Source organism: Gracilinanus agilis, chromosome 3 (assembly GCF_016433145.1).
Source record: "Gracilinanus agilis isolate LMUSP501 chromosome 3, AgileGrace, whole genome shotgun sequence".
Classification (NCBI taxonomy): domain Eukaryota; kingdom Metazoa; phylum Chordata; class Mammalia; order Didelphimorphia; family Didelphidae; genus Gracilinanus; species Gracilinanus agilis.
Window position 1 is genome coordinate 93,198,468 of NC_058132.1, and position 26,999 is coordinate 93,225,466.

The window sequence follows — 26,999 nt, forward strand, 5'->3', positions numbered from 1 at the left end:
GCGAAGCAACTGGAGTAGCGTCCCACTTCCTTCTCCAGCTCATTTTATGGTTGAAGAAATTGAGGCAAACTGAGTGAAGTGATTTGCCTAGGGTCACACAGCTAGTTGCTAAGGCCAGATTTACACTCAAGAAGATGAACATCAAGAAGATGGCTCCAGGCCTAGCCCTCTATCCACTGTGCCACCTAGCTGCCCCATTGCTGTGAGGCAATAGGGTGAGATCATATACAGGCCCATGGAACACACATAAAGAAAAGGCTCTACCATTTTCTTAGTTTAGTTCTTCACTATCTTATCTGGATAATCAGAACCAGGAATTTGATGAGTAAGGTATGATGCTGGGGTTGTCTAACCAGCAGAGCACTGGGCTTTAATGTCCTTGTTAAAGTCAATGATATAGTCTTTAGAGACCGCATGTGGAATAGAGAGCCCTATAGATTTAGACTCAAAAGCCATGGGTTCAAATGCTAACACAGTACTGATCCAGCTGTTTGAGGATGGGTTAGTACCTAAGCTCTCTGAAGGCAGTTTTCTTATCTGTAAAATGAAGATTATGTGGAATTGTTTGTTAGCTGTGTGTGTGTGGCGGGGGAGGGGGAGCGGGGCTTGGGGAAGGGAAAAGGGGAGGGAAAGAAAGTGAATCATATAAACATGGAAAAATATTTTTAAAAAAGATTATGTTTGTACTATCTATTAAATAAAGCTATTGTAAGACTTAAATGAAACAATGTATAAAATGTCCCAAAAAAGTATGATATACTTAAAATTGTTCTAAAATTCTAAACTAGAAAAGTGCATTCTCTACTCTTAGCTCATAACACATTAAGAACATTTAATAACATTTTACTCTCAGCTTTGCTTTTTTTTTTTTTTAAACTTTTTTTTTTTTTTTTAAACCCTTGTACTTCGGTGTATTGTCTCATAGGTGGAAGATTGGTAAGGGTGGGCAATGGGGGTCAAGTGACTTGCCCAGGGTCACACAGCTGGGAAGTGTCTGAGGCCAGATTTGAACCTAGGACCTCCTGTCTCTAGGCCTGACTCTCACTCCACTGAGCTACCCAGCTGCCCCACTCAGCTTTGCTTTTGATATGCAATTAATATCATTCTATGCTTAGCCCAAGATTCAGCATATAGTAGGCAATTAATTAATGGTTAATTGAATATTTGTTGGTATAAATTCATCTTTTATACACTGGATGCTGTAGAGTTTATTTGTTTAGAAATAAGTGGGAAGGTTTAAAATTGACTTAGTGTATATCCTTGGTTTAATCTTTTTAGTTTAGTTATGCAAAGATAAGGAACACTTATCATTTTGAATTTTTAAGAGTGCCACTTAATCCTTTGGAACTAAGAGGTAAAACATTTGAACAAATTCATGTATTGGATAACCAATAATTTGGGATTTCAGAAAATAATTTAGAGAAAGATAGCATAGTCTGCCAGTCTTCTAAGTTTTCAAGTTTTTGCAGGAAGATATGGAGCTGAAGATGACGTGAAGATGTCTGGGCCCCAATTTTGATTCCACATGTGCTTATAAAGAAGTAAACCAAAGAATTAGAATTTTTGGAGCCCTAGTCATGAATGATTAAAATAAGACCCCACTGGGCACCAGATTGGAGACCTGGACTCATAGCTTAGTTCTGACTTGTACTTTGGGACCATGGACAATTCTCTCAGCTTCAGGGTTTCTGTTTTCTGACTGAGATAAATAGAGATAACAATCTCTGTACTACTCACTCACAAAATTGTGTATGATATCCTTTCTAAACTTTTGAAACACTATAGCCAATGGTTATTCTTCAAACTCCTATGATTGATTTTTATAGTTACTTAAGTGAATAGTGAAAAAAAAAAGTTAAACAAATGAAAATGTTAACCTCCCCATATCTGCTAATAGGTGTTCCTTTTTTATATATTTCCTTGGTTTTCTGTATTAAAAAAGAGGCAAGGAAGTTAGAAGGCCTGAGTTTAAGTTTTAGAGCCACCACTTCATGGTGACAAATTAACAGCCTGAGCCTCAATTTTCTCATCTACAAAATGGGAGTTAAGAGTAAAAACTGTACTACCAAGGTTATAACTGGGTTATTGTCAGGAAAGAACTTTGCACATTCTTAATCATTAAAGAATTATGTGCTATTAGTATTATATAGGGTGCCCCTAAAGTTACAATACAGTTTTAAGCTATCAGAGCTTAAAACTTTTCATATATTATCTTATTGTGTCCAACAAGCTGGTGAGGGAGGTAGGCCAAAGGTTATGATTTTGACCTTACAAATGAGGAAACTGAAGTTCCATGAGACATGAACTGAATTCAGGGCTTCTGGGATCTAAGTCAGGAACTTCCCACTAGACTCTAGGCCATGCTTCCTAGACAAAGAGTATGCATGGCTGGGAAATGCAATTTAAAAAACACATACATAGGGCAGCTGGGCAGCTCAGTGGAGTGAGAGTCAGGCCTAGAGACAGGAGGTCCTAGGTTCAAACCCGGCCTCAGCCACTTCCCAGCTGTGTGACCCTGGGCAAGTCACTTGACCCCCATTGCCCACCCTTACCAATCTTCCACCTATGAGACAATACACCGAAGTACAAGGGTTTAAAAAAAAAAAACCACAAAAAAAAAAAAACCACATACATTATCAGGAAAAATTATGGGTTAGAATCATAACTTAAACACTAGCAGACTCTGCTCAACTCTTGAATTAATCAGGTGATCCAAACAGGACCTCAACGTATTTAAAGTACATCTAATCAAGTGCAAATACTCCTGTGACTGCTATAAAAAGGACAATGACTGAAACCAATATTTAAACTGCTTATAACTAACTAGTCACAAGGTTAATCATGATGTTGCTCTCTTTTGTCGGACAAGCAGAGGTTATGTGTAATGATTTGTAGTTTTGTCCTCCTGTGATTAGCATATATTTGTGTGTGTTTATTTATACACACACAGACACACACACACTCCTCTGTATCTTCCATTTGACTTGCACAGATTTCTCCCACAAAATCAACTATCATATTGTGCCTTCTATGGGAGCAGTGTGGTGCCTTAGGAAGGAGTTGGTGGACCTGGGTTCCATTTGTATGTCTTTGGTCCTCAGGTTCCTCCTATAAAATGAAGGGCTTATGTGAGGTGACTTTTAAGGTTCCTCCCAACTCTATGTCTAGGCACAGAGCCTTGTGCTTGGTGCGAGGGACAGAAGCTCACAAACAACATGGTTTCTGCCTTTTAAGACAAGCATAAGTAGGATACTTGGTTGAGTGAGATGGGGGTAAAGGATTGATCCAGACAAGAGCTCTAAGAAGAGATCCCTTTTGTGGGAGACGGATGGGAATTCAGGGAAGGCTTCATTGGGAAGGTGGCCTCTGAAGAAGGGGATGGAATTGAATATGTGATGCTGAAGGCATGTGCTCTCTGTGGTGGGATACCAGAGGGGGCAGGAGGGCAGCATAAGTCAGGGCAATAGTGAGTCTGGCTAGAGCCCTGCATGTCTAAAGGAGAGAACAGAGATAAGACTCAGCAGGAAAGCAGGAATGGAAGGTCTAGAGAGCAGGCTAAGGTCTAGACAATGGAAGGTCTAGAGAGCAGGCTAAGTAGGAGGTTGTATATTATCCGATAGGAAATGGAAGGATAACAACTGGCATAATCTTATATGTGCAATAGGGAGATGGTTTTGGCAGCTGGGCCTTGAAGACCAGCCTGTGAACAGAGAAGCTAACTTGGCAGGGAGGCCATTTAGAAGATTGTTATTTCAGGGAAAAGGAATAAGGGACTAGAGAAACAGAAACAAATGTGAGAAAGTTTGTGGAGGCAGAATTCAAGTAACCTATTGCACAGCAAACAAAAAACAGTTTCCATTATCTCTGATGGTGAAAGTAGTAAGTATAAGAAATGTCATAATGTAATACATAGTTATAAGCTGAGTAATGCAAGGGTCTTGGCCTAGAGGATTTCTAACATTTTCTGGACTAAAATTCGGGAAGCAAATGATTGTTCATTCTTTACATCATTTATCATCCCTTTTATGTCAATTTTATCTTAGGTGTGAGGTAGAATTTCTGAGTTATTTTAATTTGCAGCTATTAGTGATTAAGATTATTTTTTCATTTGGCTACTGATATCTTAGATTTCTTCCTCTGAAAAATGCTTACTCATATACTTTGACTATCAATTGAGGAATAACTCTTATTGTAAAATGAAATTAGCTCCTTATATATGTTATAAATGAGATCTTTATTGAGAAGCTTCCAGTAATGTTTTTAATTCTTTCTCTCTGAATTTTAGTTACCGTTTTGGTTTGTGCAAACCACAGCACATTTTCTATAGATGTGACAGGTAATTTCTTCCTCATTCCTCCAAACTGTTTATGATACCACTCTTTATATCTAGGTTATATACCCATTTAGAACTTGTTTCATACATGGTATGAGATGATGATGTATACCTAGTTTCTGCCAAACTGTTTTCCAAGTTTTAAAGTAGTGAGTTTTTACTCCAAAGCTGGGATCTTTGGGTTTGTCAAACACTAGGCTACTGTGGTTCATTTGCTTCTGTATATTATGTACCTAATCAGTTTCAATGAACAATCTATTTCTTAATTGGTACAGAACTATTTTGATGATTATTGTTTTGGAGTATAATTTGAGATCTGTTACATTAAAAAAAAACCCCAACAAAAAACTCTTGATAAACTTGGTCTTTTGTTCCTTCAAATGAATTCTGTGATTATTTTTTCCCAGTCCTATAAAGTAATTCTTTGGCAATTTGGTAAGGCATTGAATAGGAAAACCAATTTATATATAGAATTTATCATTTTTATTACAATGGCTTGCTTGGCCTACTCATGAGCAACTAATATTTCTCTAATTATTTTTTGTTCTGGGTATTTGGTTGGATTTATATTCACAAAGATCAGTCTTCCTGAATCCAGGAAGCTGCCATCTAATTATTTAGAACTATCTTTATTTGTGTGAATACAAGTGTTTTATAATTATTGCCCTGTTCATTCTGCTTTGTGTGCTACTGAATAGAAATGGAAGACAAAAAAATTGTGCTGATAGGATTCACTATAAATTTATGTTATTTAATTTTAACTTGGCCCTTAGCTGTAGCAAGGAAATCTTTCTACTTTTCCCTAAATGGTTCTCAATCCCACTCACTACTCTGGCTGTTCCCAATATTCTCTTCCTTTCTTTAGTAATCCATGGCACTTTCATCCCGAACCATCTTGGCTCAGTACTGTGCCTCATAACAACCAGAAAAAAGCTGAGGCCATTCACCAACAATGCCTATTTTTCCTCATCTTGCATCCCTTAGACATTATTTCCTACCATTTTCACCATTTCAGTCTTTCACAAGGAGGTCCTCCTTTTCCATTTGATCTTATTTAAGTCCTTAAAGGTTTTTTTCTTATTTGCTGTTTTTTATGTTTCTCTTGAATTCTGTATTTAGGCATCAGATTTTCTGTTTAGGTCTGGCCTTTTTTTTTTCAGGAATGTTTGGAATTCTTCTATTTTATTAAATGACCATACTTATCCCTGGTCAGTTTTGCTATGTAGATGTTTCTTGGTTGTAGGCCCAGTTCCCTTGTCTTCCAGAATATCATATTCCATGCCTTCTGGTCCTTCAGTGTGGATGCTCACAGATCCTGTGTAATCTTAATTGGTGCTCCATGATATTTGAATTATTTCTTTCTAGCAGCTTGCAGTATCTTTTCCTTGACCTAGGAGTTCTTGGGTTTGACTATGACATTCCTGGGAGTTGTCAGTTGGGAATTTAATGCTGGAGGTGATCTATGGATTTTTTCAGTCTCTATTTTATCCTCATATTCAAGAATTTCAGGGCAGTTTTCTTGGATAATTTCCTATAGCATGATGTTTGGACTTTTTTTTTTTTTTGGTCATGAATTTCAGGTAATCTAATGAGTCTTAAATTTTCTCTTGGATCTATTCTCCAGGTCAGTTGTTTTCTCAGCTTCTTTTTCTTCCTCTTTTGTTTACTCATTTTATTTACTTTTTTTTTCTTCTGCCCTATGGACTATATAGACTTGCCCCTCTGTTGATTTACTGAACCAGAGTATTTGAGCTGTTCTGTCCTGAGGCTGAATCTTCTTTTCTCAATCCTTTGCTGGTATACTGGATTCAACCAATTGAATGAACCTGCTGAGCTAGTCTACCCTGGGGCAAATTTTTCACTGTAGCCCAGTGGACAGAGGCTGTCCAGCCCAGTGGTCGCCCCCTGTTCCTCCCTGCTAGCAGTGGTCAGAGCTCTGAGCCACATGTGGTGGGTCAGAGGTGAACCCTCACAGCTAGAAGCTTTGCCTGGGGGCTCACAGAGATAGCTTGGTCTTTTTACAGCCCTCAGTCCATGAAAATAGACCCTGTGACTACCTTTCAAATTGTTTTCAGGAGGAGAGTCTTGTGACTTCTTCTTGTTAGATTTGGGATTTCTTTTTTCTTAGAAGCACAATATAAATATTGGTTTGGAAGGACTGTTGGAGAGGTTAAGGCTTTAGGTGCTCCTAAGCTGCCATCTTGGCTCTGCCCCCAGGTCCTCCTTTTCAAAACCAATGTATCTTATACATGTATCTTTGAGTCCCACCTTCTCTAACAAATTGCCACCTCTATCATCATCATCACATTCTCTCTCTCATCTTCTCTGTTGCTTACAAACATACCCATGTATGTTTCTGATCCAGCTATGTTCTATATTTTCCCTCTAAGCCTTAGCTAAACTTCTTGTAAAAGCTATCTATACTTGGTGTCATCACTTCTCTTCCCCTCATTTTCTTTCAAATCCTCTCTAATCTGGTTTTCCATTATATCATTCACCTGAAGCTACTCTTCCCAAAGTTATCAATGATCCCTTAATCCTTTTAAAAATAACTTTTAGACTTCTCTGAAGCATTTGACATTGCTAATCACATTCTCCTTCTAGATATTACTTTCTGGATTTTTCTGACACTGACCTCTCCTGGTTGTCTTACCTATCTGACTATCTTTCTCAGTCTCTGTTGCTAGTTCACTGTTGAAGTCATTCAAGGATCCAAAAGAAAGTGTGGTAGAGAAGAGGTATTAGGTTGTTCATCAAAGTGAAGGTCTATCATTGTGCTGATTTCAATGTTGTATGCTTATGAAACCTGGAGAGTCTACTACATGACAGAAAACTGAACCACTTCGATTTGAATTGTTTTAGGAAGATGCTGAAGATTACTTAGTAAGATATGGTACCAGACACTGAGGTCCTTTCTAGAGCTAAACAGCCAACCATTCAACTCTACCACAGAGAGGGCTGACCATGAAGCCTAAATACCAACATTAACCTAAAAGACTATTTTAGGGAGAACTTGCATGAGGCAAGCTCTCACATAGAGGTCAGAAGAAGTAGAACAACACTCTCAGGCTCTCTCTGAAGAACTTTAGTATCAATTATAAGACATGGGAGATGCTGGCACAGGACCATTAGAGCTGTGCATAATGAACAAAGCAGAATCTCAGTAGCACAAAGGAAAACTTAAGATACATAAATCTAGAGACATTTCCATCTCAAATTCTCTAGTGGACTATTTGTGCCCAACTTGTGGTAGAGCCTGCCAAGCTCATATCAGACTGATCAACCATAGTCAAATATAGTGTGTCCTGATCCCAACATTATGATGTCACTGGCCCTCTTTGAGTATAAAGAACAAAAAACAACAGTGTTGTTCCCTAGGGCTCTGTCCTGGGGCCTCTTTCCTTTTCTTTCTCCAGGGGATGAGCAAACTACTGCATGAGACAAATCTGGACCATAGCTTGTTTTATATGTCCTAGAAAGTAAGAATGGGTTTTTACATTTAACATAAAATTTTATTGTATTTTAAAATGTAAGAAACCATTCTTAGCTGGAGGCTACAAAATTGGATCTCACAGTCATCTGGTCTGTAGGTTGTACTGGTAGTATGCTGACCCCTGCTCTGTACCATCTCTCATAGTAAGCTCATTAGCTTCCATGGGTTCAATTATCATCCTTCTGCAGATGATTTCTGCATTCACATATCCATCTCTAGTCCTATTCCTGAGCTCCTAGCCCTATCCCTACTGCCTGTTAAGAGATTTCAATCTGGATTTCCCACAAGAATTTCACAGGATGTTTCATAGGAATTTCAAAAAAATGTAACTTATTATCTTTCCCCTAAATCTTACTCTCTTCTGAACTTTCCTATTGGTAATGGGGACATCACCATCCTCCTCTCGGTCACCCAGGTTTGTAACCTTGAGATTTTCCTTGACTCTTTGGGCTGTCTGAACCCCTTTCACTGAGTCAGTATTCAAATCTTGTCATTTACAACCTTGTTCATGTCCCCTTCTTTCTACTCACATAGTCACCACCATAGTTGAAGTATTCATCACCTCTTGCCTGGACTATTGCAATATTTTTCTGATTTTACAGCCTCAACTCTTTTCTCATTCCAATTCATCCTCCAAGTAAGATCTCACTTGTCAAAATGATTTTTTAAAGTAGAGGTCTTTCCCGACCTCATCAAATCCCAATGAACCACTACTACCTCCAGGATTAAGTATAAAGTCTTTTGTTTGGCACTTGAAGCTCTACACACCCTTTTGGAAATACAATGGTCCTCAAATTAATCATTTTCCCTTTTAAACCTGCCCTTCTCAATAAATGACTTCTCTAGTTTTGTGCCATCTGTTTTTCATTCAACAAAGTTAATAATTATGGTGCTATCCTTTATTTTTTTCTACCACTTTTTATTCTTCCTCATATCTCACTCTCTCTATCCAATCAATTGTCAAATTCTACCATTTCTAATTCTACAGTGTCCCTCATATTGTCCTACTCATTGCCACTACAACCCCTCTAATTCAGGATGCTCTTACTGAACAGACTATTGTAATATCCCTCCCCCCCACCTTCCCTTTTTTACTCTTTTCTTCTGTCTTAGAATCAATACTAAGTATTAGTTCCAAAGCAAAAGAGTGGCAAGGGCTGGGCAACTGGAGTTAAGTGACTTACCTACCAAGTGTCTGAGGCCACATTTGAACCCAGGACCTCCATGTAATAATCTCTTACCTGGTTTCCCTCCTTCCAATCTATTCCTTCTCCAATCCATTCTATACTCTCTTGCCCAATTGGTTTTTCTGGCATACCGCAATGATCCTATGTTTCCCTACTGCTTTCCAATTGAAATTTACTCTTTGATTCTTATATTCAAGGCCCTTGACAATTAGATCCAACCTACTTATCCAGTTTTATCTCTTATCCCTTCATGTAGTCTATGTTTCGGTCAATGTGGACGTCTTTACTTCCCTTTCTTTCATATCCTTCATGATTATGATCATATTATCCATCATACTTAGAACAGATTCCCCTTCAAAGTTTCTCTGTTTTATGTTCCTATCCTTCTTTCAAGGTATAACTCAGTTGCCACCTGTTCCATGAAGCCTCCCTTGACTTTTCCCCTCCAGGTGTAACTCATTTATGAATATATGTTTGAACCTCTTCCTCTTAACAGCACTTTTGCTGGTTTTTTATTTGCACATATGTAATTTTTCATCTTTGTATTACTAGTGCCAAGTATAATGCCTTAGAGGCACTTAATAAATATTCTGAACTAAAATGATGGCAGAGATTATTCTTTCACATAGTTTTCTTTGCTTTAGACTTTTATATAAGACAAAGTACACATTTTTAATACTTGCTTTTACACCATTAATTGTCTCTCCTCTTGTCTTCTTCCTCATCTTCCTGCCATACTCACACCCACCACAGAGGTTGTGCTCAGTAATATTCTTGCTACATCTCCTTCTGTTCCCTGAACACTGAGACCTGGGGATTTTTAGCTATCCAAATGAACAATGATAACTGATGCCCAGCTCCATAAGGTGGTACCCAGGGGAATGGATCTGGAGAGACAGTGCCTTACCTCTGCTTTACGAATACTTTCTCTGGCTTCATCTATCTTCTGTTCTAATTCTGCTCGGTTTTGTTCTGATACAGCAACACCATGACATTCTAACTCTTCTAGGGCCTGTTAAGCAAAAGAAGAAAAGCACAAACATTCTGTTACACAGAAACCTGGTATTCACGATAAGATAAAGAGCACATCAAGTCACCAATTAAGAATCTATTTTAGGCTAAACAAAATTCCTCCAAAAAAGATGAATTAAGGTATTTATATTGCCAAATCCTACTACTATAGTATATAAACCAACGTTTAATGGCCTTTTGAATATCTCAAACAAAATACCTCAGACTATTTTAGATACTTTCAGAATAATCTGTGTACCTTTAGACAAATAGATGGGTGGCCAAGTATTTTGGAGGTAAATTTCAAGGAAATCAAGGTATAATGGAAAAAGCCCTGGGCTTGGAGTTAGAAGATCTGGGTTCTGGTTATCTCTTCTTTTTATCCACTGCATAATCTTAGGCAATTTATTTGAGCATTTTGAGTCTCAGTTTCTTCATCTGCAAAACATGGATAATAGGAGGCAGCTGGATGGCTCAGCGGATTTAGAGCCAGGCCTAGAGACTGGAGGTCCTAGGTTCAAATCTGGCCTCCGATACTTCCTAGTTGTGTGACCCTGGGCAAGTCACTTAACCTCCATTGTCTAGCCCTTGCCACTCTTATGTCTTGGAATCAATACACAATATTGATTCTAAGACTGAATGTAAGGGTTTAGAAAAAAATAAAACAACCCCCCCCAAAAAAGAGATAGTAATATCGATGCACTTCACAGAAAATAGAAAGGATTAAATAGGAATTCATATGAAAGTAATTTGCAAAGTATGACATAAAAACCATCATTATCATCTTGGTAAAAGTTCAGATTTTTATTTGGGGTTGTTATAATTTCTGAGAAAAATACCTATGTGTAGAAAAAAATTCAAGTCTGGAGATCAAACTTGAGGGCATATTTTTCCATGAACTAAAATAGTATCTAAGAGGCTGTGTTTCTAAAGATATGATTTCAGATGGGCATAAAAGGCCTACCTATGTTCAATGGACTCAAACCAATTTTATCAGTCAAAGGGAGATAATAGGCCACCAGCAGGCTTTTAAAGGTTGTTCTATGACTGACAGATGAATTGACGCGTTACCTCTACAGGTTTTGAGAAGCTTCCAAGCTAAGAGGTAAGCTGATAACTTAAAACTGTAACCTTCTTTTGTCCTTGGAAGAAATAGCTCTGCTCTCCTGATAACTAAAAAAACCAGTAAAAGGTGGCTATTTGGTGCAAACAAGACAACTATGCAAGTTTATATTTCTAGCAGATAAGGGTTTCAATCTGAGAGAGACCAGCAGGGCATTCTCTCTATTATTGACCTGACAGTTTGTAAACTGGCTCCAGCATTTGGTTTTGGTTGAATGTGGTAAAGGACAACTGTTAAAGCTCAGGACTAAGTACTACTGTGGGAGAGGAGCTCAACAGGGTGCTCAGAAACTCTAGGACAGAACAGGCCTTGCTGGCACAATCTTCCTCAGAATGCTGAGTGCACTTTACTGTCCTTGTCCACTTCAGTTTGAGTTCTCCTATCACCCTAACTTGAAAAGAAATAGAAATCCAGTGAGGGGTGGCTTGCTCTTGACCCTCTCAGTCATCATAGTCCATACTCTGTTGGAGCTGTTATTCTGCTCCTTGTCCCAAGATGGAGGCTGTGGATGGATGGGAAAGGAAGGATGTGTTGATTGGGCAGTGGTTCTGAAAAGGTATTTGTCTGATGCTGAAACTGATATTGGTCACTGAATTCCCACCTATACGTTAGAATCTCTGACACCTTCTGCTCTGCCATTCCTTAGAGTAACCAATAAATAATACAGGGCTTAAAGCAGAACAGGCAGCTTGGTGGCTCAGTGAATAGAGCACTGGGTCTGCAGTGAGGAAGATTCCTCTTCATGAATTCAAATCTGTCCTCAGACACTTACTGTGTGACCCTGGACAAGTCATGTAACCTCTGATGGCCTTAACCCATTGGAGAAGGAAATGGCAAATAACTCTAGCATCTTTGCACAAAAAACCTGCAGACAGTGGGACTGTATTGGCATGCTATGGTCCATGAAGTCATGAAGAGTTGGACAAGATTGAAGAACAGGACAAATAAGCAAAACAAGTCTGCGAGTCAATGGAATAGGGCCAGCTTCCAGTTTCTGTTAGTGTTATACAGAATCCAGAAATTAGGGTCAGTAAGAAAGGTACCTCCCTAGGCCTCAGTTTCTTCTTTTGTAAAATGAAGGGAATTGGACAAGGCACCTGCTAAGGAACCTTCCAGTTTTAGTGATCTAAGTTTTAAGGACTCTTCTAGATCTAAATCCATGGTACTCAGCAAGATGGTCTATGACAAACCCAAAGAGCCCAGCTTTTGGGACAAAAATCCACTATTTGACAAAAACTGCTGGGAAAATTGGAAAACAATATGGAAGAGATTAGGTTTAGATCAACATCTGACACTCTATACCAAGATAAACTCAGAATGGGTGAATGACTTGAATATAAAGAAGGAAACTATAAGCAAATTAGGTGAGCACAGAATAGTATACTTGTCAGATCTTTGGGAAAAGGAAAGATTTTAAAACAAAGCAAGAGCAAGAAAAAATTACAAAATGTACAATAAACAATTTTGATTACATTAAATTAAAAAGGTTTTGTACAAACAAAAGGAAACCAACAAATTGGGAAAAAAATCTTTATAACAAAAACCTCTGACAAAGATCTAATTACTCATATTTATAAGGAGCTAAATCAATTGTACAAAAAAATCAAGCCATTCCCCAATTGTTAAATGGGCAAGGGACATGAATAGGCAATTTTCAGATAAAGATATCAAAACTATCAATAAGCACATGAAAAAGTGCTCTAAATCTTCAATAATTAGAGAAATTCAAATTAAAACCACTTTGAGGTACCACTTCACTCCTAGCAGATTGGCTAAAAATGACAGCAGGGGAGAGTAATGAATGTTGGAGGGGATGTGGCAAAATTGGGACATTAATGCATTGCTGGTGGAGTTGTAAATTGATCTAACCATTCTGGATGGCAATTTGGAACTATGCCCAAAGGGAGCTAAAAGATCGCCTGCCCTTTGATCCAGCCATACCAATGCTGGATTTGTACCCCAAAGAGATCATAAGGAAAAAGCCTTGTACAAAAATATTTATAGCCTCACTCTTTGGGGTGACAAAAAACTGGAAAATGAGGGTATGCCCTTCAAATTGGTGAATGGCTGAACAAATTGTGGTATCTCTTGGTTATGGAATACTATTGTGCTCAAAGGAATAATGAACTGAAAGCATTCCATGTGAACTGGAACAACCTCCAAGAATTGATGCAGAGTGAAAGGAGGAGAACCAGGAGAACCTTATGCACAGAGACAGATACACTGTGGTACAATCAAATGTAATGGACTTCTGTACTAGCAGCAATGCAATGATCTAGGACAACTCTGAGGGACTTATGAGAAAGAACATTATTCACATTCAGAGGAAGAACTGTGGGAGTCGAAACACAGAAGAAAAACAACTGCCTGATCAGATGGGTGGACGGGGATATAATTAGGGATATTGACTCAAAATGAACACCCTAATGCAAATATCAATAATATGGAAATTGTCTTGATCAATGACACATGTAAAACCCAGTGGAATTGAGTGTGGGAGGGGGTGGGAGAAGGAGAGGGATAGAACATGAATCTTATAACCATGGAGAAATGCTATAAATTAATAAATTAAATAAAAACAAAACAAAACAAACAAATAAATAAATAAATCTATGGTACTACCACCCTAGAGTCCTTCCTGGCACTGACATTTTATGTTCTATATGTTTGGTTTTTAACATTCTTTTCATTTTTTTTTGAAACTTTTAATTCCCATCTTAGAATCAAAACAAAGTATTAGTTCCAAGGCAGAAGAGTGTAAGGTCTAGGCAATGGGGATTAAGTGACCTACCCAGATCACAGCTAGGCATTATCTGAGGCCATATGAACCCAGGGCCTGACCTGGCTCTCTATCCACTGAATTACCTAGCTGCTCCTGTTCTATTGTTCTTTAGGTTTCAATGTCCTATGTTCCAAGGTCTTTTCCAGCAACACAGGCCAATGATATCTAAGCTCAGCTCTCTGTTTGATTGTTGCTATCCAGGTCTTTGAGATCTTCTATACTCTGGGTATCTATGACTCAGTAACCAATATTCTGGGCCATACATTGCCTCACTCTCTTCCCAGTTTTTCTTTCTTTGAAAACTTCAAAATTTGTCTGCCTTCTAAATTAAAATATAATTTGGTAATGAAACATGCTGATGCTGCCTGTAACCTACCCGTTGGTTGTGGACGATGTTTTTGTGTTCTCGGGCCACTCTCGTAGCCCACTTCCGGGCCTCTTTGTTTAAGCTGTGTTCCTCAGTGGTGCCTGTTTCAGATTCCAACTGTCGGCTCTAAAACACAAGAGAGAAAACATGGAGAAGAAACATAGTGATAGCTTGGGGACACTCTGGTCATCATTCTGAAGCCTAGAACAACTGACTGGATGACTTCTACTCTGTCAGTCCTGACAGTAAAGTCAAGTCTAAAAAGTCTGGATGAGTCATCAGCCCTTAGTGGCTACATCTCTCTGCCACAGAGAAAGCTCATATGCTAGTTTTATTTGTTGATTTTAAGTTATTTCTTCTGTGCCCCTTGGGCATGAAAATCAAGACAAACTCAGCAAGGAAAAAAAATATTGTTTCAAAGCTGAAAGATTTTGATGTAAGGAAAAGTAGATTGGGGCTAGAATCAAGAGATCTGGGTTCAAATCCCAGTTCCAAGCCGATGACACAATAGTTAGGATGGGCTAAGTGCTAATCATTTTAACTTGATATATCTCATTTTGCTTGTGTGCAAAATGGAGATAATAACATGGCACTACCTACTTTGTGATGCTGTTTTCTGTGAAGAAAACCAACTTAAAGAACTACAGGGACAGTGGTAGTGATCATCGCCATCATCATCCTTATGTTCACAAATTGCTGTCATACTCTGACATAGCCCCTTGGCTAAAAATTTGAAGGAATTTATAGTATTGAGTGAATTTTTTAAAAAGGAGTATTTAATGGGATTATCCAAGTGCCCACAATACTCATTTTGTGTGTGAGCAAGGGGGTGATGCAGTGTGGGGTCAGAAGTCCTGAAAGAAGTCTTGCAACTGGGTTTAGGTCTCATCTCTGTCACTAACTCCCATGTTACCATGACCCAAGTTCCTCCTTGGATAGCATTTCTTTCATTTTCTTTTAAACCTTTTGCAGTCTGGCTTTTGCCCTTGTCACTGCTTCTTTAGTTACCATTGACCTCTTACTTGCCAATCTATTGCCCTCTTCTTAGTCCTCATCTTTCTTGACTTCTTGGCAGCATTTAACATTGCTGACTACCTTCCCTTTCTGATATGACACAGCATAACAAATTTTTATTAAGTGCTTCTACTATGTGCCAGGCATTGTGCTAAATGCTAGAGATACAAATAAGAAAAAGGAAGACAGTCTCTGCCCTGATGGAGCTTACAATCTAATGGGAGAAGACAATCCCAAAAATGAGGCTGAAAGATGGGGGTAGGGTAGGAGGAGAAGAAGGGGTGTGGGAAAGAGGTGAAGGTATTCAACTAAAGACATGGTAGAGAAAGTCTAGAGGTCAGCCTAGGGAGGAATGAGATATGGCTGGCCTGGAGGGTTTGGAAGGAGTCCCCCAAACAGAGGGAGAGGGCACAGGGGTGGAAGGTGTATGAATTCTTCCACTGTGTGAATTTCAGAGCTGGGGTGATCTTCCAGAGGCTTCTGAGGCATTTTAGAGAAAGTCAGTAGTTCAGCCTGGTGAGGAAGGAGGTCTACTATAGATGGACGTATCTTACTCAAAAGAAACAAGACAGGCAAATGTGGGGAATATTATCCATCAATTCAGAAGGATAAACTCATATGAAGACATCTTGGAATCAGAGGAGCTAGGTGTATGTGGGTGAAAATCACGAGAAACAAAACCCAGGTTCTTTTGTGAATAGTCTATTACATATCATAGGGAGAGAAAAATGAAATGGGCAAATTCAGAAAATGGATCATAAGGCTGGCAAAGAAGTATGATACAGTAGTGATGAAATTTGGGACAGAATTTGTGAAGAAGGTGAAATTTAATGTGTACCCTTGATTTGGAGAGAGCAGATTTCAAAAGATTGAGAGAAAGGAGAGGTAGGATTTTAAGGCCTGAACTTCTCTGGGGGAAATTAATACAGGGATCCCTAAGAATTAAGTTCTAAAAACATAAAAATTCCAAAGAAGAGATAAAAGGAGGAACTGCCTAAAGAGACTAATATGCAACTCAGATTTTAAAAAGACACATAAAGAACATGGAGGCAAGGGCAGAAAATGAAGAATGAACACAAAAAAGTCCTATACAAAAACTATCAGGGGTGTGAAAATTGTACATGAGCTAAGATTGATGAAGAAAGCTAAAGATAAAAAAGGAGTGGCTTTTGTGTTTTCAGAGATAAATTAGGGAGAAAAGAGACTTATAGAAGGCATAGGACTTTGGCAAAGAGGTAGACAGAAAGATGAGATGAAAGAGGCAAGACAGAGTGGCTTGACTCTTCCTTCACTTCAGCAATTTTTTCAATGAGCTACTAAAGAGCCTCCATCCAAAGGAAACGTGCTTGAGACTGCTGGCCTGCCCTTGATGATCTTGTCACCTGGCTCAGATAAGCTACATACCTTGTAGTAATGAAAAAACTGGCTGATGTGATTGCTAAACCACTGCCAGAGACTTGTAGTCATGTAGGATGGAAAAGATGCTGAGGACTGGAGAAGGACAAATGCTTGCATTCTCAAAAATAGGATGTGGAGATCGCAAACTATGGGCCAGAGAGTGACTGCAGATCTTGGAAACATTCTAGAAAGTATTGTTAGAGGGGTGCCAGAAAAAGCAGTATTGATCACAAAGGATCAGAATGGTATCATTATAGTAGGTCATGCCAAATTAAAAGAGATTCCTATAGATACAATTTTTTTTAAAAAAATTTTAAACCCTTAACTTCTATGTATTAGTTCCTTGGTGGAAGAGTGGTAAGGGCTAGGCAATGGGGGTCAAGTGACTTGCCCAGGGTCACACAGCTGGGAAGTGTCTGAGGCCAGATTTGAACCTAGGACCTCCCGTCTCTAGGCCTGGCTCTCAATCCACTGAGCTACCTAGCTTCCCCCTCCCCCCCTCCCAGATACAATTTATGTAATTTTAGCAAAACATTGGAGAAAATCTTTAATGCTATTCTTATGGAAAAGATAGAGAGCTGTGGCCTAGATGATGAAATAATAATGTGGTTTTAGAATTGGTTGAATAACAAAGAAGAGTCATTGATGATTCTATGGCAACTCAGAAGGTCTCCATGTATGAAATATTCCAGGGTTTAGTATAAGATTGACCTTGTGTCATTTATCAATGACTTTGATTAAAATATAGATGCATGACATTCTTAATATGTTTGTAGATGATATACAATTGAGATGAATTGCTACAACCCTTCCTTCCTCATTGAGAAAATAAGGTTCTAAAATACTAGGCCAAATTGAGTGAGATGATATTTAATGACGATAAATATAACGTCTTACATATGAGTTAAAAACAAACTTCACAAGAACAAAATTGGGAAGATGTTGCTAGTCAGCAGTTCACTCCAAAATGGCCTAAAGTCTGGTTGGATTGCAGACTCTTTGGGAGGTAATAGTATGATATAGTAAGCAAGAAAGTTAATACAATCTTGGTCTACATTTAGAGAGGCACAGTATACAGCAAAAGGGAGGTGAAAGTTCTATTGTATTCTACCCTGTTATTAAGTTTGCTGTCAAGTAATGTGTTTGGTTTGGGGTACCAAATTTTAGGAAGTATGTTGGATAGTGTCCATAGGAAATAACTAGGATGGCACAGGATTTGCAGTTCATACCAAATGAGAAGCAACTGAAGGAACTGAGGATTTTTAGCCTGGAAAAGAAAAAAGATTTAGTGGGCACATAATTACTTATCTTCAAATGTTTGAAGGGCTGCTCAGTGGAAGAGAGATGACTTATTCTACTTGGCCCCAGAGAGCAGAATGAATGACAATGGGTAGAAGTTGCAAAGGGGCAAATTTCAGTCTGTTATTAAAGAAAATATTCCCAAATATTTGAGCTATCCCCCAAAGGAGCAGGTTTTAAGAGGAGGTAGGCTATTGGACCACTTGTTAGGTATAAGACCAAGACTGTGTGATCAAACCTATTTCAGATTATTCTGCTAATCTGTGTCTTTGTCATTGGGTATTTGATATTTTCAGATGAGCTATACTAATATCCCTAAAGAGCCTTGGATTTGGAGTTAGGAGATTTGAGCTAGACTCTTGTTTCTCCTATTTACTATCTGGATTATCTTTCTTTCTCTCTCGGGGCTTCATTTTTCCAATGAGTGGATTGGATTTATTATGAAGTGAATTATAGAGGCCATATGACTTTCATGGTCGATAGCCTGGCATGCCTCTTCGCTAAAACTCAGTTAAACAGATGATGTTTGATGCTTACATTCTAGACTCAGGAATGGCCTACTTCAATTGTCTTTTCATAAATTATCTTCTTCATATAGAAGATAGGAATAACAATCCTTATACTCCATATCTCACAAAGCTAATATGAAGAAAACATTTTAAGTCTCTTAAAATGTTAAAGATGGGGGCAGCTGGGTAGCTCAGTGGATTGAGAGCCAGGCTTAGAGACGGGAGGGCCTACGGTCAAATCTGACCTCAGACACTTCCCAGCTGTGTGACCCTGGGCAAGTCACTTGACCCCCATTGCCTTAAAAAAGAAAAGAAAAGAAAAATTGGTAAAGAGTTGATAATTATTGTTAATTTATAAAATGCCAATCCTCTTCTTTCCCTTTCCCCTCTACTATTTACTTACTGGGAGGAAAGAGATAGGGGGATTTTTGGTTAGAATATAAATATGAAAATAAATTAAGACATTGTTGAGCTAAGGAACTTTTTAGTTCTGAAGAGAAAATTAAGAATATTTTATCCTACAATGTTTTGTTTCATGCCTCACCATTTTCATTTTATTCCTATATTCAGAATTATATCTTCTTTTTGACATAAACCAAAAGAAAATTAAGCAAAAACCAAACAAAAAACTCTCAAACCAAACAACATAATGTAGAAAAGTGATTGTGGGATATGGTGCTTAGATAATACACATTTCCTAGTCCACACATAGTTCAGCCTAATAGATTAAATGGAGACTAGAGTCCTAGAATCATAAAGGCACCACAGAAATGATCATAAATTGCTTGCTGCTATAAAAACTAATTCGTTTAGTTACCAATATTCTTTAAATGCTCCATATCTACATATCACAAAATGCCATAATCCTAGAAAAATAAAACTAACAGATAACCAAAAAAGTGAATGTAAAAACACATGGTACACATAAACAGGAAGTAGTATACTACCAGTGGTGACTTACATATGAGAAATGATGTAAAAGAAGTTAATGAGGTTGTCTATGAGCAGAAAAAGCAGGAGGATGAGAAAGTGAAAGGAGAGAATTATAATAAATGGCCTGAGGGCTACTTGTTACCTTGCTTCAAGGTTGGTGTACCTTCTATGAAGGATTTTTGGAAAGACATGGATGAGAATTGGATGAATGGAGAAGGTGTCGAGGGGTTCACTCTAGTAGAGGGAGAATCATACAGAGGAAATCACAACTAGTCTTAGTCTCTAAAAGATTATAAAATCCATGAGGGAAAGGTTTTTTTCTTATTTATTTTTGTGTCCTTAGCACCAAGTACAGTATACCAGATATAAGATGCTTAAATATTTGTTGAATTGAATGAAATTTCCTTCACCAATGAGGAAACTACTTGGAGAAAACATCTTATATTATACATTATCATATATCTAATTATTATCATATATCATTTGGCCATCCCTCAGCTAGGTAGAAGTCGATGAAGAATAATCTGGATGAGTTATTTATATTTATTTCAGAGTCCTTTAATCTTACAAGGATAGTCTGGGAGGCACAGAGCTGTAGGCTCTTCAGTTAGATCTTTTAGTCACTCAGGAATGTCAGACCTTCTGTTTGATTCTACAATCTGATGCTAGTTTGCCTTTCCACTGTTTTCTCATTACTCTCATCCATGAACAGTATGCTCCTCTTTCTCCTGAATAGGTCCTGTGCAAATGTCCTTAGTTATGAGGGTCCCTGTGCTTGGAATGTGTTCTTTCCCCTTCTACTTTTGAATTCCTACCTTTACCTGAGAGCTCAAACCAAATGCCACCTTTTTAAAAAACAACCTTAGACTGTAATCTCCATGAGGACAGAGGCTAGACCTTAGCTAAGTGCTTGGTATTGTCAAATAGCTTACCACCAGAAACTGGTGCAATTTCATCAATAAAAATGTCATGAAAGAAGTAGCATTATCAGTCTGGCTGCTGCATCCTAAGGATCATGGAACTTTTCCATTGGATTTGCTGCTCAAACTTCCCATATGTATTGTTTTCCCCATTAGAATATAAGCTTCTTTAGACCAATGACTGTCCTGCTTTCCCATTTGCATCCCCAGCACTTGGCACAGAGTTTTGCACGTAATCAGTGTTTTTCATTCATTGCAGCATGCGTTTATTCATACATATAACTTTGTATCTCTTCCAGTGCCGACCATAATTCTCTATACAAGAGATGCTTGATAAACACTTGAATGAATGAATGAATCAAGGATCTTAGAGTTCAGCTCCAATTAAACACACAGGAGCTAAAAACAGGAAAATGACTTGCTTACAAAAGTTCAAGCCAACTCTTTACTGTCAGGATGATCTGTGTGATCCGTTATATGCAGCTGAAGGAAGATAGAGAGGAAAGGGTCTCCCCCTCACATACCAGGAAACATTAAAAGCTGGCTAAAAGAACCATTTTCCCTCAGCATTTTTTCTTTTTAGATGTGCTTAGCTCAGCTTGGTAGATATGGCAGTTTCCATTGTTTTTCTTTTCTTTTTTTCCCCCCTTAGACTAAAGTAAATTTGTCCTCCAAACAGGGTTCCTGATAACTGGCCGGTCTTGTTAATCTACTCTCACAGCTTACAGCTCAGTTCAGAGCTCAATGTCCCCTTTTTTTCAAGAAGGAGATTTAGAAGGTTGGGGGGAGAGAAGGAAGAAGGGAGCCTTTTTTAACATGACTGTCCCAGTTGTTGTCTACATCAGGAGACTTTCTTTTCAGGCAAGGCAAGGAGAAGCAAATTCTCCTATTAGAAGGAATAATTTTTTTGGCTTTGTGCAGAAAGAAAGCAGAAATGTTTTTGGAGTCCAAATCAAAACAATTATTTCTAGAGACTAGGTTCTGATCCTGTACCTGCTAGCTGAGTTTCTTTGGGCAAGTCCCATCTTTAAGACTCAAGTGTTCTCTGTAAAATGAGAGGGGAAGACCAAAAGATCTCAAAGGTCCTTTCCAAATCTGAAAACTTAAGAGCTTGCATATAGGCAAATGCATGGAACTCAAGAACAATATGGGACAGACAATGACACTCTACATTTAAAGCACATGGTACTAATGTCAGTCTAGGTTATGTGAACTCATAATCGTAGGGCGTGGGGAGCCCTACGTCTTGACGCAGGGAGGAGTTTAGAATCTCCTGGGTTAGGAGGGCTCGCTCTCTTGGCCAGCAGACTCGGGACAGGAAACAGGAGACAGTAATGGCGAGGGCAGCAGTTTTGAATGCTTACAAGCGCGTGGTCTAATAACTTTATATAGCAGCATGGCTTTAATTAAAATACTAATAATTATTATTATAGCACTGTTTATTATTTTTCATATTTATAATTATGAGTTTTGGGGGGGCTTGGGCCATAGTTCTCTCTGTATTTATCTTATTCTTATTTACTGAATTGAATTTATGGAGTAGAAGAGCAACCCAGGAATTCTAAAGGGCCTGCCTACGTCTCTAACTTTTATCTCCTATTTGTTGGTGGTCCCACAGAGACGGAAAACAGATTTGATTAACCTTAAAGAATTTTACTTAGCATAAATATTTCACAATTCTGTATGTGGTCAGTTTCATATGAAATAAGAAAAAATATCATTTACTCTATTTAATTTAATGAGCCAATTAACCTTATATAGCATTAATTATAATATACTATATGATATATAAAGATATATAATATATACAGGTTCTACCAAAATAGATTCAACATGTTAACCTGGTAAACAAATATATCTGAGAAAAGTGACAAATGGATCCCAATACTGTTTCTAGAAGTAGATGTCATTTCCTAACATATTAATGATGACATATATGAGACTTGGTAAACTATTCCTTAAGTCACGTTTAGGGTTAGTTGAATTGGAATATGAATCCCTAAATGAAAATGATGAGAAGTGAAAGTCCATGGCTAATCGCACACCAAGAAATAGGAGTCATTGGGAAACATGGTACATTCAATTGTAGATTCAGTCTGTGAATGGTTTTTCCTCATGATGTCATCAGTCACTTTTGTGTCTGTGCGTCGTTCCACAGTTTCCCAGGGGCCCCCACCCTGACAGATGGTCCCAGATCATGTACCTCTGCTATGGTCATTCTCATAGCACTGACGGGTGAGGGCTCAATATCCACCAGCTGCACTGCATTTAAACTCTGTCCGAGAGAAAGCCCAGAGACAGAGAAGACAGAGCATAGAGTTAGTTAGAGCTGCAACGCACAAAGGCACAAGGAGAGCAGTTAAGAACAGTTAGCAGAAGGACGCAGAAAAAGGAAGGCTCCAATTTAACAGTTTGGCTTAAGAAAAGTTAGGAAAGGGCTAAAGTCCTTGATCTCTAACTGATGACAAACATTGAGATAATTAACTTTGGGCTATTATCTTAGTTAAAGCTTTAATTTTTATTAAAAAAACAAAACAAAAAACAAAACCTTAGCTCCTTGTCCCTACTCTTCTCAGTCTTTCTCCCTTGCACTCATTTACAAGCAAACCTCCACTCCCATTCCATAGAGGGACAATCTAAAATTAATTTACAGGTCACTGGCAGAAAGTAACAGACAAGATGAGACCTGTATCAGTGGAGAAAAATTCCATTAAGGACACAGATCCCCTACCAATCTACATGGCAACTACCAGATACCTGTCAAGCAATGGGACATTTTAAACCTCAGTCAAAAGATGTTGCATGGGGCCTAGAAAGAAAGACCCAAAACAGGGGTTTGAGTCATGGCCACAACATCTACTAACTTGCACAACCTGGGGAAAACCATTTCCCTTCTGTGAGTCCTGGTGCCCTCCTTTTGTGAAAGAAGAGAATAATATTTGACTAGCTCATATTTTGTTGTGGTGAGAACTAATGAGACAAAGGGAAATCCCACATAATGTTTTCATAAGAAGGTTATTTGCACACAATATCCAAACCCACTGTAACATGGAGAACATTTCCCTGATCACCTGAGACACAAATTGGATGGCTGAGTGGATGGAGGAGCCAGCACTGGAGGCCCAGTGTCAGTGATGCCCGTGAAGGCCAGCAGGTCTGTGCTGTTCCCTTTATAACACTGTTTCTATGCAACTGTTTCCTAAACACTGTTTTGTCTAGCACTGTTGGCAGAATTAACCAATGGCTTAGGTAAGGAGGGTCTGTGACATGTATAAAGAAAGCACTTTCTTGGATGCGAAGCACTCACTGTAAAGATGCCTGCTACCATGATCATCCACGTGCTGGTTCAATGGACATCCTTGTGTTATTCAATAGTGATAAACTGAATCTGTGGCTTCATCTGTGTAAGGAACTCCTGTCACTGACACAGCCTGACATGTGCCCTGCAATTTATCATCACATAAAGCTTTCCAAGGGGGAAGCTAGGTTGTACAGTAGATAAGGGTGCCAGGCTCAGACATGGGAGGTCCTGGAGTCAAATCTGGCCTCAGATACTTCCTAGCTGTGTGATCCCAGGCAAGTCATTTAACCCCCATTTCCTAGCCCTTACCACTCATCTCTCTTAGAACTGATACTAAGAAAGTAATGATTGAAAAGAAAAGAAGTTTCCCAGGGCACTGAGATGCTGAGGCAGTTTTTCAGGGTTCATACAAAGCTAGTCTGTGTAGAAGGCAGGACTTAAATCCAGAGTTTCCTACCCCAGAGGCCAGCTCTCTATCTATGTTATCACAGGTGCTTTTATCCATTACCTACTCCTGGGAAAACTTCCTTCTCATTCTGACATGTTTCAGACAGTGAACCTAGGAACAGAAAAACTAGGTTCAGGCCTTTTCTTCTTAAAATCACTCCTTTAAGAGGGCAGTAGAGTCCAAAGTCCTCAGTCTAGTACAGTTTAGTTCAGACTCAGATAGTACAGAGTCCAGAGTCCTCAGCAGGCTGGGATTCGCATTACTGGATCTGATATTTGCTAACTTCACAGCTCTTAAAAAACACATACAAAAGGACCAAAACCATTACCTTCTGTCTTAGTATCAATTTTAAGATGACAAAGTGGCAAGGGACAGGCAGCTGAGGGCTAGGTGACCTCCCCAGAGTCACATAGCTGGGAAGTTTCTGAGGCCAGATATAAACCCAAGACCTCCTTTCTCCAGGTCTCATGCTCTATCCACTGAGCCACCTAGCTGCCCCTAGTTGTATAGTTCTTAGGAAAGTAATTTGCTTAAGTTTTTTGAGCCTCAGTTTCTTCATCTGTAAAATAGAATTATCAATATCTCCACTACTCACCTCATATAGGCTGTTAGAAGGAAAATGCTTTGTAAACCTTAAAAGCACTACAGAAACAAAAGTGATTTATGATGGTCCTCTGATCAGACTCAAGAAAAGAGAAAGACACAATCAAAAGACTCATGAAGGTACTCAGTAGTCCATCATTTCCTCCACTAATGTTTAACCAAGGACTTTTTGGAGAAGACATAAGATGCAATGTGTCATGTGCAGAAAGGGTGACTTACTGTATAGGCCTAAAGTTGCTAAGTGATTATGTGAAGATGATGGTATGAAAATTATGATTATAGGAGTTAATTACCTTCTTAGAAACAATGCTATAAATGAGGTAGTAAATAGACACTTAGGGGAGTTAAGAATGCTTAGCCTCAAGTTCTTGCTGACCAATCTATGTTTCAGATGATGGGATGAAAGTAATTACATTCCAGTGAGGTTTCATGATGCTTTGGTGGCATTTGGTTCAAAACCTGGGACCAGAGATCTAGTTTTAGAAGATTAGAGGTCACCCAGTCCAATCTCCTTGATTTCATAGATGAGAAAACTTGAGTCCAAAGAAGGACTACATTAAAGAGGGCATTTTAAAAATATCCGACAGAATAAATAACTATGACATTTTCTGGGGTTGTTTTCCCTCCTGCTTTTTCCTTTTCCAATTTGGTTTTCAAAATTTCAGTAATTCCACTGGGATTTTCACACATTTTAGTAAAGCACTGTTAGCTCAGAATAGCAGCATAAAGACCTGCTGGGCACCTTAGTCATGTTTCTGGAAGTGAGCTTGCTGGGTCTTTTTTTCAGGGGATGGCTTAGCTTTCCCTTCCACTTGCTCACAATAAAATCAGTTCTTTAAGAGCTGATGAGACCCAGTTGGGGCTTTCCATCTAGTTCAGGAATGCCGGCTATTCGAGGGCAAGTGGGAAATTTAACAAGTCCAACCTGGCCTTTATCTGCTTCCTAGAGAAGGCTATGAATACAAGAGAAAAGGTAAAACAAAGATGAGACAACAGAAGAATTTCCTTACGGTATCACTGTCACTGGGATGGAACTGGAAAGGTGGTGGTTTATGAAACACAGAATTCTCTTGTAAAAACAGCTGAAGATTGTAATCCCGCACCACCTGCAGAGAGAACAGAATACTTTTAAGACTTTAAGGAGACTCAGAATATTCAGTTCATGACTTCTGTATTATATAGTTTTATCATACTTCTGATCCAAAGAAAGAGTAATCTAACAAAATGCTGTCATAGCGAAGCTACAAACTTTTTAATCTTAGGGAAATACAAAGGTTAAGGATTTGTCCTATTTTTCCAAGAACCTAACTATGGAAACCACTGATTATCCCAAAATTCAGAATCTGAGATTGGATGTTAGTACATTTTCAGATAGCAATAAACTATGTCTACCTTACCTGAAGATCTAACAAAATGGGTTTGGATTAGATGATTTCTGAATTCTATAAAGCACTATTCAGAAGTATGAAATTGTAATTATTATTACCATACCCAGTGGCCGAAAACAAATTATCAGAGACATGTATGAGTAGAAATGGAAGTGAACTAAGTATTTGTGTGGGGTGAGGTAGGAGTAATTAGCAAGAACTTCCTTTCTTCACTGACACCAACACAAAGCTCTAGAACAGAGCTCTTAATAGGGAGCCTGTAAATTTGTTTTATAAAATTGTATTTCTATCTAGTTGGGTTTTTTTTGAAATTGTATCTATTTAATTGGAAGCATTTAAAAGCATCATGAGGATTCTGAGAAAGGCTTCACCAGGCTCGCTGGCCAAGCCCAAGGTGTCTGACACTTAAAAGGTCTTCAGAGGTCCCTGCTCCAGAGGAAGACCCATGGCACATGGAAGGTTTGCAGGAGGATAGGGGGCAGAAAGACTGGGAGCAGAACTATCCATTCAGGATCAAAGTATCATCACTGGTAAAAGTGATAGATGAATGAATGACTGAATGAATACAAAAACAAGTATGTGATGTTCTAGGAGCCAGGTGTTGTATAAACTAGTACAGCTGACTGGGCAATGCCTTCTAAGAGAGAAGAGTATGGTAGAAAAAGCACTTGATTTGGAGTTGAAGATTTGAGGGTGAATCCTGGCTCTGCCACTAAGCAGGTATTGGAACAAATCTCTTCAACTCTCTGGCCTCAGTTCCCTCATCTGTATAATAGAGATAACATTCATACTTTCTATCTTACAGGGCTATTGTGAGGAAAATGCTTTGTGAATTTTAAAGTGTTATAAAAATATGGGATTATTATAGAAGTTTATCAGGAAGAAACATA

General features: G+C 38.6%; 1 protein-coding gene across 1 annotated transcript in view; it reads right to left on the reverse strand.

The window, feature by feature from the left end:
• The window catches only part of FCHSD2 (FCH and double SH3 domains 2), a 336,543-nt gene that overhangs the window by 60,536 nt on the left and 249,008 nt on the right, over nt 1-26,999 (reverse strand). Inside the window, exons 10-12 of the mRNA XM_044668112.1 lie at nt 25,732-25,827; nt 14,306-14,422; nt 9,921-10,025 (exon numbers count right to left, since the gene is read on the reverse strand). Coding sequence (XP_044524047.1) covers nt 9,921-10,025; nt 14,306-14,422; nt 25,732-25,827 — 318 coding nt within the window. The remainder of the gene's footprint in view (nt 1-9,920; nt 10,026-14,305; nt 14,423-25,731; nt 25,828-26,999) is intronic.